Below are 16,509 nucleotides of genomic sequence, written 5' to 3' on the forward strand. Positions count from 1 at the left end.
CTATTTTTTTTTCAAATTCTTTATTTATAGAGACAATTCCACACTCACAGAGCAGTTCAATATTTCCAGAGTACACAGATTAGAAATGGGTAACATCCCCAATGCAGAAAAGTCATCTTGCAAAATACAGTCAAAGGTATAAACTTTAACACTGTACTCTTTATTTTTAATAAAATGTGTTCCTATTTGTTCATTTTTCTTTGTTTTTTATTGAATGCAACAAAAAATACACTGTCAGTTTTTTTTTTACATCTGTGCACCATTGTGCAGATTTCCTTCACTTCTTGTGTCAGCCAAACAGGAAGTGAGAGAAAATTCTTCCAAATTAAGGAAGTTCCTTGGTGACCACCAGAACCAGCGTCCCCATTGGAAGATTTCTCTTCTATTACTTTTCTGGGGACAACCCAAAGTGTGGGATTTTTTTTATGTTCACAATGAAAACAGGACAAATAGAGACAGTGAATCTCCCTAATGGGGACACAGACAGTAACCGCAATTTCTATTGGGCATAGCTATCATATACACATGATTTTGTGCAGGGAGTCCGCCCTGTGGCAGTATTTCTATTATAGGGGGGACTTAAAGTGGTTAAGGAAAGCTCGGCGCTGTATTTCTATTTATTGACATTTTTGCACATTTATATGAGTATGTTTAGGTGTGGGCAGCGTTGTTTTAGTTGAATTCACTGATAAGTTGGTTTATTGATTATTGATCACCTTTTTTAGCTGCTTGTGGGAATACTTTGTATTATTTGTGCTCCTCTTCACTAGTGTACCTTTCCAGTTCCTGTGTTTATAAATATGGACACAGAATGATCTCTGATTCTGTACAGGTGATCAGCAGGTCCAGGTGATCAGCAGGTCCAGGCCAGAAATCATTGGCCTGGACCTGATAATCGGCTTGTGTTGTACTGAATGACAGCACAGTCAGGGCGGTGGGCTCACACGTGTACATGTACTGTATGTGATCTGGAACAGAGGGGCTGCCCTGCCGCAGTATAAGTGTGGTGGTCGGTCCTGAACTGGGTAAAGTCAGATTGTTTGCCGATGATCTTTTGCTTACTTTGGTCCAACCCAACACCTCCCTGCCAGTCCTGTTCTCTGTACTCCATACATTTCCCTTTCCTCTGTAAAACAGAATGATAGTTTCCTTGGCCCACCTCCTACCTGGATTATTTGGGCATTCATCTCCCTCGCTCGTACAACACACTCCATGAGGCCAACTACATCCCCACTTTCAAATACTTGAGAGTCCTACTTCTGTCCTGGACTCATCTTCACCTCTCCTGGATAGGGAGGATCAGTGATGGAAAAGTGGCAATTTTACCAAAACTCCTTTACTTGTTCTGTACTCTTCCCCATCCCCACCCCCATCAATCCCCATCTCCTCCTATACTCTGAAATCTTTTTAAAAATCAGGTCTTGTGATTCAACTGAGCAGACAAAGGGCCACGAATCCCAAGACATGCTATGTTTATACATAAGGAACAAGGAGGTTTGGGTGTTCCAAATGTTACTAAATATTTCTTGGTGCCCAGATTACCCCACTAACCCCCCTTTACACCACAATACATGGCCCCTTATGGGCTGACTTAGAAGCATTGCTCTGTTCTCAAACTTCTCACCATTCACTCCCATGGCTTCCTCCTAAATCCAGACCTACGTCTATCAGCCTCTTGATGGGTCACACACTCTGCACCTGAAACTCTGATAAATATTCCAGCAACTTCATATCCCCTTACTTGCCTCTCTGTCCTCTTTTGGGTGATCCTAAAACGGTTACAAACGTTACTAATCTGCGCTCTCCCCGGAACCCTTGGTACATCTTAATGCATTTGCAGCCCCCAGGCCTCACAAGTTCCCAATATAAATTGTCACACATTCCATACCCTGGACTTTGTCTGCCCTTGTACTACATAGCTGGGGGGAGATCTAGAGGAGATTGTCCAATCAGATTGTATAGGAAGGTATTATAATGAGGGAGGTGTGGTCCCAAGCAATGAACACGCCCTGTCACACCCCCTTCTGTGATGCAACAAGGAAGTGAAGGCTTCTGGGATGTGGCCTACAGGAAGTGAATGCTAAGATATCATGGACAGGAAATGATGCAATCTGAAAATCCGTTCCAACGATCCAATAAACTGACAGACAAGTGATGGTCCTGTGGATGAGGGGAGAGGAAAGCCCATCGGGACGGCCGGGCCAGAGACGGCATCAGAGAACGCTTCTGTGTATTATGGGAGGGAAATTCTGCCCAAAAAGGGGAACTTCTCCTTCAAGTATGGACCAAACTGGTCACGTCTGGGTGAATGACGGCTCATTCAGTCAACAATTTATAGACTCAGCCAATCACAGGGCAGGACTCCATTGTTATTCTTCTCCTGCCATCAATGGGCAACCTGGTCCCACACTTCATCCATGGCTTTGGGGACCTCTGATCTCCTTATGAACTGTTCCTTCCATGATGAAGATCAGCCATGGAGTATATCTGAGGTGTATATCAGGGTGTGCTTCTTCCCCACATGAGAGCTGGGATGTCCAGCAACATTCATCTAGAAAACATTTCCCGCACTCAAGGCACTAATACACCTCCAGGGTTGTGTGGGACCCCTGATGTACAGGAAGGCAGGACTTCAGTGAGGAACATTTCCCTCACTCAGGAGAAGAAAGTGGCTTCTCCTCTGTGTGAGATTTCGTATGCCTAGAAAGATTGAAGCTCCTTGAAAAACATTTCTCAAACTCATGATAGGAATACGGCTTCTCCCCCGTGTGACATCTCTGATGTTTGTAAAGACTAGACTTGTCTGAAAAACATTTCCCGCACTCAGGACAGGAATAAGGCTTCTCCCCTGTGTGAGATCTCTGATGTACATAAAGACTAGACTTCTGTGTAAAACAGTTCCCACACTCAGGACAGGAAAATGGCTTTTCACCCGTGTGAGATCTCTGATGTCTGGAAAGAACGGACTTCTCTGAAAAGCATTTCCAGCACTGAGGACAGGAATACGGCTTCTCCCCCGTGTGATATCTCTGATGGCTGTAAAGACTGGATTTATGTGAAAAACATTTCCCACACTCAGAACAGGAATATGGCTTTTCCCCCGTGTGAGATCTCTGATGTGTGTAAAGATGGGACTTCTGTGAAAAACATTTCCCGCACTCATGACAGGAATTTATTTTTTCTCCTGTGTGCAGCTTTTGATGTATGACAAGATGTGATTTTGATACAAAACATTTCCCGCACTCAGCACAGGAATATGGCTTCTCACCTGTGTGAGATCTTTCATGCCTATTAAGTCTGGATTTATAACGGAATCCTTTCCCGCACTCAGTACAGGAGAAGCTCTTCCCTGTTAGAAGGCCGGCCCGGTCCCGCACAGTCTGAGGTTCCTCAGGATACGAGGAATCCGATGGTCCATCTACACTGGGTGGTGCCGGATGGACATTGGAGGGAGCCGGGTTTTCTCCTGGACTATACTGTGTGATGTCCTCATTTTCTACTTTCCAGTCTGGAGACAAAGTGAGACAATCCTCGGAGGTTTTCCTCATCTCCCGGCCATGGACTAAAATACAAAGACAAAGAGGATTACTAGACAGGAGCTGATTGGTTCCCCCAAACCAGGACTCCGCCCACATCAGGCAGCTTGGTCTCTGAGGAGCTTACAATTCCACCCTCAAGGGAACTAGGAAATGGCTCCTCTGATCTCCTACCAGGTCATTTCTTTATTCATGGACCTTAGTCAGAGAGTGAGGAAACAACCAGAACTGTCTTTTATAGGAGGGACAGTGATGAGGGGATTATAGGACGAGGGTCCCCACCCCCTCTATCACTCATCGCCATCTTCCCAACACAAGAAGTACTGCACTTCCTTATTTAGTCCATGATTTAGTCATGAAGAAAAGCGGGGCTGAGCCCCACCAGAGGTCAGAGAGTGAGGATGGGGGGAGAACAACCAAGATGAAGACTAGACTGATCCTGAAGACCACCATCATTGGGGGATTGACTCCTCCCTCATTATCACTTTCTGTTTAAGGGTCCAAAGTTGGAGGATGTTATCACATTATTATCACCATGTAAAAGTCTGTGCTCCAATCACATCGTCCGATATAAAATGTCCAGCTGGGAGGAAATGGGTGTAACAAAAGAGAATCCATATTATGTGTATATATAGCAGTGGGGGGAGGGGGAGGGGGAGAGCAGAAGTCAGGACTATGGAATGTACAACATAGAGTATATAGTGCAGGGGTCAGGAGTATGTAATGTACAACATAGAGTATATAGTGCAGGGGTCAGGAGTATGTAATGTACAACATAGAGTATATAGTGCAGGGGTCAGGAGTATGTAATGTACAACATAGAGTATATAGTGCAGGTGTCAGGAGGATGTAATGTACAACATAGAGTATATAGTGCAGGGGTCAGGAGTATATAATGTACAACATAGAGTATATAGTGCAGGGTCAGGAGTATGTAATGTACAACATGGAGTATATAGTGCAGGGGTCAGGAGTATGTAATGTACAATATACAGTGTAAGGGTCAGGACTCATAATATTGGTATTCAGTAATCAGTGGAATATTAAATGTTTACTGTAGACAAGTTGCAGAGATCCCACACCGCTGCCTCCCATCTCCTGAGACTGCACTCAGTGACTTGGGTCTGAGACACTACAGACATATCCCTCCACCCGGCACAGCCAGCAGACCACAGAGCAAGGAACCCTGGGAGAAATGTTCTGTCAGAGATCTTAATAGATCTGGACATGAGGAAGGACACCCAATACACACACCCCAGGTGCCTAGGTCTAGTAACACTTATGGTGAAATGAACATTTTGCTGCCAGCTGAACCCCAGAACCTCCATAAATCCAGTCTAGAGACATAAATTGTGTCTGCAGCACAGAGAAGGAAGATTATCCGAGAGAAATCCAGGAATACAGGACGGGGAACACAGCTCAGGAAAGTGACCAGGGGATTACAGGCTGATATCACCCAGTCCCCGCCCTACTCTGGACCAATCAGTGAGCAGTATGGGTGGAGGAATGGATTTAGTGTTCATGACCCACCTGTGCTGATCTCTGTAGGAGTGTCCTCCTCTATAAATGTCCCCGTTATTCCATCCTCCTCCATAGACTGCTGATCATCCCTCACATACGCCTCTTCTTCTTCTGCTTTCACCTCAAATTCTATATCGATTGGATCTCCACTCTAAATCAAAGAAATGAGAGAAAATATCATCTGTAAAATGTAAGATTTATGATTGTGACATCACACACAAAATCCACACATTGTCTCCCTTCACAGAAGCAGATCACATGTGATATGTGGGTACATTTCCCCTAAATACCGCATGCCATCCTGAAACTGTCCATTTCCTATCCCGTGTTGCGGTATTGACCACAAACACTGAACACGCTCAGTAAATACCGCATGAACAGGCGTTACATTCACAGAAGGAAATAAAGAATGAAATGCATGCGGTCATTAATTAGTGGTGGAGACATGCGGCATTCAGGAAATGTGTACTGCTTGGTAAAGAGTGGGCGGACGCTGGCATCCTTAACAACCAGTAAACAACATGGTTGTTAGGGAGCGAGCGGCCGCTGCGTCCTAACCAACCGATAAATCACAAAAAAAAAAAAAAAATTACCGGCAACAAAATATTAAGAAAATGTTGTAAGGTTCCCCCCCCCTGGGGTCTGGTAAGGATTTTGAGGTGGACCCCTTGCCTAAATGAAAGAAACACATACCAGACCCCTATCTGAGCATGCTGCTGGCAGGTCAGGAAAGGGGGGGATGAGCAAGCGACCCCCCTCCTGAAACATACCAGGCCACATGCCCTTAACATGGAGTGGATGCTCTGGGGCGGGGGGGCTTTGCTCCCCCAGAGCACCTTGTCCATGTTGATGGGGACAAGGGACTCTTCCCCACAACCCAGGCTAGTGGCTGTGGGGGTTTGCAGGCAGAGGACTTACAAAATGTAACAAGGGGGCCCTCAGATCTCTCACGCCATGTGAATGAGTATGGGGTACATGGTACCCCTAATTATTCACCCCCAAAAAGTATTCTGTTAAATAGACAGCAGGCAGTTTTTGACAAGTCCTTTATTAAAAAGCAAAACTAAAGCAAAATGTCCCCCCCGGTGTAGATCCATCATCAATCACGATGCTCGCTGTCACCGCTGACTCAGAAAGAAAAGCTCCGCTCCCAATGAAGACTCCCCTCTGTCTGACAGCTCTGCTACCTCCTGCCACTAAATATACTGAGGGACGGTGCCACTCGGTGATGTCACTGACCGGGGTATGTTGTATTGGTGACGTCACTGACCGGGGCATGTTGTATTGGTGACGTCACTGACCGAGGCATGTTGCATTGGTGACGTCACTGACCGGGGCATGTTGTATTGGTGACGTCACTGACCGGGGCATGTTGTATTGGTGATGTCACTGACCGGGGCATGTTGTATTGGTGACATCACTGACCGGGGCATGTTGTATTGGTGACGACACTGACCGGGGCATGTTGTATTGGTGACATCACTGACCGGGGCATGTTGTATTGGTGACGTCACTGACCGGGGCATGTTGTATTGGTGACGTCACTGACCAGGGCATGTTGTATTGGTGACGTCACTGACCGGGGCATGTTGTATTGGTGACATCACTGACCGGGGCATGTTGTATTGGTGATGTCACTGACCGGGGCATGTTGTATTGGTGATGTCACAAGAAGGCAATGACAGTGAGTATCGTGATTGGATCATCGATGGATCTACATCAGGGGGATATTGTTCTTTATTTTTGTTTTTTCAAAAATGACTTCGTTTTTTCTTAAACTACTTTTTTTTGGTGAATGAATAGGGGTACTATGTACTCTATACTCATTCACATTGTGGGGGGCCGGGATCTGGGGGCCTCCATGTTAAAGGTGACTTCTAGATTCCAATATGCCCCCCACAACCACTGGCCAGGGTTGTGGGGAAGGACCCTTGTCCCCATCGACATGGGGACAAGGTGCTTTTGGGAGGATAGAGCGCCCCTGCCCTGAAGCACCCACCCCATGTTGAGGGTATGTGGCCTGGTATGGTTCAGGAGGAAGGTGGGCACTCACTAAGGGTCTGGTATTGATTTTGGAGGGGAAACCACGCCTTTATTTTTATTATTTTGGCATCGGGGATCCCCTCAAATTCCATACCAGACCTGTCACAGCTGTCAGCGGGGAACTTGGTGGCCGTCCGCTCCTTGTTTACTGGTTGCTGAGGACACTGGCGGCTGCCCTCTCCTTAACAACAAGCTATTTACAAGTGTTGCTATGGACACCAGTGGTAAATTACCCGCAGGCTTCACTACTAAAAAACAGAATGCAGCATCTTACTACATACTGGGATACGGGAAGATACCGCTTTGTGATTGGAGCCCATAGTCTCTACAAGTCCATGTTCTAGATTCTCCATCCACCAACCTTGTAATAGTGAGGGATGGTGTGACCTTCCTGTGTGGAATCCCGGGAATACAGAGGACGGGGACATCTCTCTGGTGGGTTCCTGGTATTAGGTGGCTCCATCATATCCTTGTGTCCTTCTGAAAACTCCTCCATCACTCCATACTCCTCATCCTCCTCTTTATACTCTTCTTTAACATCAATATTATCATCCCCGAGGATTCCACTCTGAAAGATATAATAAAACATTCATTGTAACAAACATGCTGTGTATAAATCACAACTACCAATAATTGTCATCATCTACCTGATGATGGTGAGGGATGGTGTGACCTTCCTGTGTGGAATCCTGGGAATACAGAGGACGGGGACATCTCTCTGGTGGGTTCCCATGACTGGATCCATCTGTAGGAAACACACACACTGACTGAATCCATTGTTTCTATGTGTTTATCAGATGATGGGGGATCTAGGTGGATCCTCCGTACTGCTCTCTCCTTTACAATAAAGTCTCCTCTTACCCGGTGATGTGAGGGGCGGCTGATTGTCCATCATGACGTCCTTGTAGAGATCCTTGTGTCCTTCTAAATACTCCCACTCCTCCATGGAGAAATAGACAGTGACACCCTGACACCTTATAGGAACCTGACACACACAATGATACAGTCACCATCCAGACACATCCCTTGTCTGTTACTGGAGAATGTCCCAGAATTCCCGGCACCGCTCACCTCTCCTGTCAGCAGCTCCATCATCTTCTTGGTGACTTCTAGAATCTTCTGTGTCTTCTGTCTTGTAGGGATCAGGGATGGAGGTGGGGGGATGGTGATGGGATTCTGGATTCTCGAGGATCTTGTGGTCATACGATGAGATCTCCTTCTGGTGTCATTGTCGGTAGATTTCTTCATGACTCCTGTACAGTTCTGTGTGATACAAAGATAAATCTCACTCTCCCATAATCCCTCACTTCTATGGTCAGCTCTAGATTTATTCTCCAGGGATTGGCCACAATGTGCCGACTCAGCAAAGGACAGACATCTCCATCCAATGATATGATGACAATGGGGTCAGATTTATAGCTCCTTCTAGAAGTCATATAATAGAGTCACTAATGGTTTACTAGTAAGGCTCACTGACCCACCAGGAAATGTCACCCATGGATTTAGTGGTCAGTGGGCGTGGCATGCTGGTAATCATGGGTCTCCCTGATTGGACTAAAGCTGAGATTGTTCTCTTCTATAACCAATGCCGCCATCTTGTTCTATAACCAAATCTCATAGAGTCCGGACACTTTATGTATTCATAGTACTTGTGTGGATGTCGTTTTTGATTACAGAACATCAGAAGACTTCAAGTGACTCTGAATCCCTCCCAGTGTACAGCCCAGTCAGATTTAACCCCTTCATTACACTCACCTCTCCAGTCAGCAGGCTGAGGATCTCCAGGGTGAGCTTCAATATCGTCTCATTCCGGGGAAATTCCTTCCTTACAATCTTCACAAAACCCAAAGTCTGCTGATTGTCCATCATGACGTCCTTGTAGAGGTCCTTGTGTCCTTCTAAATACTCCCACTCCTCCATGGAGAAATAGACAGTGACACCCTGACACCTTATAGGAACCTGACACACACAATGATACAGTCACCATCCAGACACATCCCTTGTCTGTTACTGGAGAATGTCCCAGAATTCCCGGCACCGCTCACCTCTCCTGTCAGCAGATGGACCATCATGGTGGTCAGTTCCAGAATCTTCTGCTCTTTCTCCCTCTCAGGTATCAGAGAATGAGATGGAGGTACCATGGTGAGGCTCTGGGTTCTGCTCCATCCTCCTGAGATTGGCTCCCCACTAGACTTCTTCTTTACAACATAATCCTACAGATCAGGAGACAAATAAAACAATATCAACCACCTGACATCATCTAAATGTGTGCAAAAATAAAATGGTCTATTGACCAGAATAGACAAGAGTGATGTCATGTGACCTCCCAGAATCCTCCTCACCTCTCCGGTCAGGTCTGTGTTTTATTAATAGAGAAAAGAGTGATGTCATGTGACCTCCCAGAATCCTCCCCATCTCTCTGGTCAGGTCTGTGTTGTATTAATAGAGATAAGAGTGATGTCATGTGACCTCCCAGAATCCTCCTCACCTCTCCGGTCAGGTCTGTGTTTTATTAATAGAGATGAGAGTGATGTCATGTGACCTCCCAGAATCCTCCTCACCTCTCCGGTCAGGTCTGTGTTTTATTAATAGAGATGAGAGTGATGTCATGTGACCTCCCAGAATCCTCCTCACCTCTCCGGTCAGCAGGTAGATGATCTCCAGGGTGATGTTTAGTATCTTCTCAGTCATGTGACTCCGGTCCTCCTCCATCCTCATTGGTGCCATCATGTGATCTATACAGGTCTCCTTGTAGACGGATAACTTTGGGAAATGAAAGTAAGAATGATTTGGATGGTATTGGTCACACAATAATAGGATGTGGATGTGAGGGGGGAATAGGAGGGTTGCTGGACATTGAAGAACTACTCCCCTCATGGGAAGACATTTTGTTTGGACTGTTTAGTGTTTACTACAATTTTGAGGTCCGGGGCCCCTTTTCTCTGTTGGGTTTGTTTGGTCTCTGAACTGGTTTTGATGAGTTTTAGATCTGCAGACAAGGAATGATAAATCTGATCCTTCCTATGACTAGTTTGCTCTGAGGCAGTGCTGTGAGGTCAATGTCGGCTCATCATGCCGGGATGGTCACTTTACATCACCCGACGCCCGGGACATGTAGTTCTGGGGGCCGGGCAAGTATTGTGTTTAATCTTTATCCCTGCTGAGGGCAAGCCGCAGGGCTCTCCTTTCAGGTGCCAGCCTCTGCAACCCCGTGTGTGTGAACCTCTCCTGTACCTACTATGCTTCCCCGGCTCTGCTTGCCCATCTGTGGGCCCGGGTCAGCGGGTGTCGGAGGGTAGAGGGGACGGAGGAGAGCGGACACATTCACTCCCTTCTTGTCCTGACCCAGAAGTGACGTTATGACAGATTTCCCCCACACTTGAGGCCAGCAAAGAATGTAATGCGGTGCGATGTGCGCTACATTACATCCAATGCAGTACAGGGGAGACATTGGGGGTCTTTTAGACCCTGGATGTCTCAATAAAGAGAACCTCTCATCAAAAGTCATCTCATAGAGGACTTTGTCCCCTTAAGTAAAAATGTTTTTTTAAATGCAAACAATTAAAGTTACACCCAAGTACATAACTCATCCCTTTAAAAAATTTTAAGGCCCCCCCTCCCCCACATATATGCACGCCCAAATGTAAGAGCACACGCTGGAGGGCCTACATGTGATAACATTGATTGTGATAAATAGAGATGAGCGAATTTCTCAAAAATTCGATTCGGCTGATTCGGCGAATTCCAGTGTGAAATTCGATTCGATGCGAATTTCTTCGCTACGAAGATGACTTATAAAAAGGGTTTCTAGGCTTCAGAGAGCCTTTAAATTAGTGCAGAACACTGTACCTTTAATTTAAATGCCCTTGGAGATGAGGAAAGAGAAGGAGAAGGAGAAGGAGAAGGATGAGAAGAAGGAGAAGGAGAAGGATGAGAAGAAGGAGAAGGATGAGAAGAAGGAGAAGGAGAAGGATGAGAAGAAGGAGAAGGAGAAGGATGAGAAGAAGGAGAAGGAGAAGGATGAGAAGAAGGAGAAGGAGAAGGATGAGGAGAAGGAGAAGGATGAGAAGAAGGAGAAGGATGAGAAGAAGGAGAAGGAGAAGGATGAGAAGAAGGAGAAGGATGAGAAGAAGGAGAAGGAGAAGGATGAGAAGATGGAGAAGGAGAAGGATGAGAAGAAGGAGAAGGAGAAGGATGAGAAGAAGGAGAAGGAGAAGGATGAGAAGAAGGAGAAGGATGAGAAGAAGGAGAAGGAGAAGGATGAGAAGAAGGAGAAGGATGAGAAGAAGGAGAAGGAGAAGGATGAGAAGAAGGAGAAGGAGAAGGATGAGAAGAAGGAGAAGGATGAGAAGAAGAAGGAGAAGGATGAGAAGAAGGATGAGAAGAAGGATGAGAAGAAGGATGAGAAGAAGGATGAGAAGAAGGATGAGAAGAAGGAGAAGGATGAGAAGAAGGACAGTTCTGTGACAGTTTCTGTCTATTTCTGACAGTTCTGGGACATTCACTCCATACAGCTGTTTCAACCGCTGTATGGAGGGAATGTCATGGAACTGTCAGAGTCCCAGAACTGTCATTAATAGTCTATTTCTGACAGTTCCATGACATTCCCTCCATACAGCGGTTGAAACAGCTGTATGGAGTGATTGTCCCAGAACTGTCAGAAATAGTCTATTTCTGACAGTTCTGGGACATTCACTCCATACAGCTGTTTCAACCGCTGTATGGAGGGAATGTCATGGAACTGTCAGAGTCCCAGAACTGTCATTAATAGTCTATTTCTGACAGTTCCATGACATTCCCTCCATACAGCGGTTGAAACAGCTGTATGGAGTGAATGTCCCAGAACTGTCAGAAATAGACTATTTATGACAGTTCTGGGACATTCACTCCATACAGCGGTTGAAACATTGTATCTATTTTTTTCCATAAATGACATTCTGCAGATACACTTAGAGGAGCGCTGCAGATACACTTTTTGCCGGCTTGGAATTATTCTTATTTTCATCCTACTTCTTCTTTTTCTTCTTATGAGGATGAGGATGAGGATGAAGAAGAAGAAGTAGGATGAAAATAAGATTAATTCCAAGCCGGCAAAAAGTGTATCTGCAGCGCTCCTCTAAGTGTATTTGCAGAATGTCATTTATGGAAAAAAATAGATACAATGTTTCAACCGCTGTATGGAAGGACAGTCCCAGAACTGTCAGAAATAGTCTATTTCTGACAGTTCTAGGACATTCACTCCATACAGCTGTTTCAGAAATAGACTATTAATGACAGTTCTGGGACTGTCCTTCCATACAGCGGTTGAAACATTGTATCTATTTGTTTCCATAAATGGATCCATTTATGGAAACAAATAGATACAATGTTTCAACCGCTGTATGGAAGGACAGTCCCAGAACTGTCATTAATAGTCTATTTCTGACAGTTCTATGACATTCCCTCCATACAGCGGTTGAAACAGCTGTATGGAGTGAATATCCCAGAACTGTCAGAAATAGACTATTTATGACAGTTCTGGGACTGTCCTTCCATACAGCGGTTGAAACATTGTATGTATTTGTTTCCATAAATGGATCCATTTATGGAAACAAATACATACAATGTTTCAACCGCTGTATGGAAGGACAGTCCCAGAACTGTCATTAATAGTCTATTTCTGACAGTTCTATGACATTCCCTCCATACAGCGGTTGAAACAGCTGTATGGAGTGAATGTCCCAGAACTGTCAGAAATAGACTATTTCTGACAGTTCTGGGACATTCCCTCCATACAGCGGTTTCCGGCAAAAAGTGTATGTGCAGAGTTCCTCTATTCTGCAGATACACTTAGAGGAGCTCTGCAGATACACTTAGAGGAGCTCTGCACATACACTTTTTGCCGGCTTGGAATTATTCTTATTTTCATCCTACTTCTTCTTCTTCTTCTTCTTCTTCTTCATCCTCATCCTCATCCTCTTCTTCTTCTTCTGAGGATGAGGATGAAGAAGAAGAAGAAGAAGTAGGATGAAAATAAGATTAATTCCAAGCCGGCAAAAAGTGTATGTGCAGAGCTCCTCTAAGTGTATCTGCAGAATAGAGGAACTCTGCACATACACTTTTTGCCGGCTTGCAATTATTCTTATTTTCATCCTACTTCTTCTTCTTCTTCATCCTCTTCTTCTTCTTCTGAGGATGAGGATAAAGAAGAAGAAGAAGAAGAGAAAGAAGAAGAAGTAGGATGAAAATAAGATTAATTCCAAACAGGCAAAAAGTGTATGTGCAGAGCTCCTCTAAGTGTATCTGCAGAATAGAGGAACTCTGCACATACACTTTTTGCCGGCTTGGAATTATTCTTATTTTCATCCTACTGCTTCTTCTTCTTCTTCATCCTCATCCTCATCCTCAGAAGAAGAGGATGAGGATGAGGATGAAGAAGAAGAAGAAGAAGAAGAAGTAGGATGAAAAGAAGAATAATTCCAAGCCGGCAAAAAGTGTATGTGCAGAGTTCCTCTATTTCTGACAGTTCTCTCACAGCTTCTTCACATGTACAGCGGTTGAAACATCTGTATCCTAAATATAAACTAATAGATACAATGTTTCAACCGCTAAACATGTGTTCCTTCTGTCAGAGAACTGTCAGAAATAGCGGAGCTCACTGCAGGGACACTTTTGCCGGCTGATCGGGAAATGTTCGATTCGCGCACCCGAAGTAGGCAAAATTTCGGTTTCGCCGCGAATCGAATATTTCCTGAAATTCGACTCGAATTCCGGTTCGCCTGGTTCGATTCGCTCATCTCTAGTGATAAACGTTACATATCGCCGGTCACACCAGAATGAGAGGATAATTCTAGGAGCAGACCTCCTCCGTACTCTATACTGATGACCTAGAAGGGGCTATAAATGTGTCCCCTATAGATAATACCGGGGACTAAAGGTTGTCACCATTTCAGCACACACAACTTAAGGTTTGACATGTTGGATATCTATTTACTCGCTGCAACCTCGGCTTTTATATTTTTACACATAAATGGGTCATTTATTGCTTTTTTGTGCCCTGAAATTAACGTAAGTATATTTTTTAGTGAAATTTGGCATTTCCTAGACTTTGTGATAATATTTTGTGACATAAAAAAATAGAACTGCCGCTATTTTATTCTCTAAAGTCTCTACTTTTAGAAAACCTATATTTGGGGGGTTTTGTGTCATCTTCAGGATAAAATGATTTTTTAAATGTGCAAAAAATGCAAAAATGGCTCTGGGAGTGAAAGGGAGAAAGGATAAGCCGGACACTCCCCTTTCCTGAGGAGCAGCCAATCGGTTCTCATTACACTGCAAGGTCTCTCCCCTCCCTGCTAGTCCCCGGGTGCGGTGCTGGAGACAGGCGGGGGAGGGGAGGAGAAGATAAACAGCGCAATGTTACACATATTAAATGTTTTAATCGCTATAAAGCCCCTTTCATTTTTTAACTCCCCGGACATTCCTAAAAGAGCCTCAGATTTATATACATTTTCTGTTACAAAGGAATATTTTCTTCCTCCTGAGCAGCAATGTAAGGGGCTCTATGCTCCATACTCCTGACCCCGGCACTCCATCATTGTGTTGGCTGCATAGTGTAATGATTGCCCATTGGCTGCCTGTGTAGTGTCATCATTGCCCTTTGTAGGCCATGTATGGTCAGGATGGTCCTTGTCTTGTCTATTTATTGTCAGTGCTGTTTGTTTAGAGGACCATATTACTAGAATTTATCTCCACAATGAGGAGAATGTTCCGGCCCCGGAAGTGGGGGAATGTTCTGCCCCTGAAGGGGTTCATCTGGGTTCCCACACTATATATGTGTGTATCATCATCTGCTGGAGATAAAAGACGTCACAGTGACTATGGAGGAAGAGGACGGAAGTGACTATGGAGGAAGAGGACGGACGTGACTATGGAGGGAGAGGACAGACACGACTATGGAGGAAGAGGACGGACACGACTATGGAGGAAGAGGTCGGACGTGACTATGGAGGAAGAGGACGGACGTGACTATGGAGGAAGAGGACGGACGTGACTATGGAGGAAGAGGACGGACGTGACTATGGAGGAAGAGGACGGACGTGACTATGGAGGAAGAGGACGGACGTGACTATGGAGGAAGAGGACGGACGTGACTATGGAGGAAGAGGAAGGACGTGACTATGGAGGAAGAGGACGGACAGGACTATGGAGGAAGAGGACGGACAGGACTATGGAGGAAGAGGACGGACAGGACTATGGAGGAAGAGGACGGACAGGACTATGGAGGAAGAGGACGGACAGGACTATGGAGGAAGAGGACGGACAGGACTATGGAGGAAGAGGACGGACAGGACTATGGAGGAAGAGGACGGACAGGACTATGGAGGAAGAGGACGGACAGGACTATGGAGGAAGAGGACGGACAGGACTATGGAGGAAGAGGACGGACATGACGGGGGGTTACTGAGTGTAAATAGGAAATAACATCTTATTACCTCCTCTGCTGCCACGTCCACCAATGTCTCTGATCTATTTCCTCCCAACTCACCTCTCCGAATGTCCTCTCTGTCCCTGACATCACTTCCTGTCTGTACCTGACATCACTTCCTGTCTGTATTCCATAGAGAAGTCCTGTCTGGGGAGAAATGAGATCACCATCTTGTGGTGACCTGCAGCCCTGAGAAACATCCCCTAATAACCATTCCTGCATTGTATCTACCTTACAGAGATACCAGGGAAGATCAAAAAGAACTAAAAAAAGTAAGAAACAATAAACCTAACTCTTATGCAACCAACTGTTTATATAATATATTTTACTACAGATAGAAAAGTCTTAAAGACACAGAACACAAGATAAAAACAAAATACATAATAAAACAGAGACCTCCAAAACAGATCTTTTTGGGTAAAAAAAATGCAAAAATACATCCTAAAGTATAATAATATCTATCAATCCACTCATAATGAAGATGTTAGACATAAATGACAAGGATGTAATGGTCACAGAGGAATGGTGGTGGAGATCTCTCACAGTAAGAACACTTCCTTGAATGGTTCTATAAATAAAGAATGAATCCTGGAGGGAATAAAGCTGTAAAGCAATAAATAATATATAAACTGGGCCATCCACTTCATCCATAAAGACATTGTGATTGAAGATCTTCTAGATCACATAGAAGGAGGACTCATCCATGATTTCATACATTTGTTTGGAAGGATAGAACAATCCTCAGAAGGGAACATGTAGGATGACAGGAAAGGCTCCTGACTGGTGAGATCCTCCAAACATAATGATGACATCCATGAACTGGAGCGAGCTCGTTGGGGTGATAAAGCCAATCTGGAAACACTGTGTAGACGTTCTCCAAGAACTCAGCACACTCCAGGTGTGGAGAAAGTCTCCAGGTGGGTTTAGCCTGTCATTTATCAT

At 44.9% G+C, this 16,509-nt stretch overlaps 1 protein-coding gene across 1 annotated transcript in view; it reads right to left on the reverse strand.

Annotated features, from left to right (window-relative positions):
* The window catches only part of LOC149443029 (uncharacterized), a 125,758-nt gene that overhangs the window by 65,446 nt on the left and 43,803 nt on the right, over positions 1-16,509 (reverse strand). The window contains exon 4 of the mRNA XM_089655967.1: positions 3,065-3,599. Coding sequence (XP_089512093.1) covers positions 3,065-3,599 — 535 coding nt within the window. The remainder of the gene's footprint in view (positions 1-3,064; positions 3,600-16,509) is intronic.

Source organism: Staurois parvus, unplaced genomic scaffold (assembly GCF_062004578.1).
Source record: "Staurois parvus isolate SC_StPar_1 unplaced genomic scaffold, SC_StPar_1.0 ptg000879l, whole genome shotgun sequence".
In the NCBI taxonomy this organism is placed as follows: Eukaryota; Metazoa; Chordata; class Amphibia; order Anura; family Ranidae; genus Staurois; species Staurois parvus.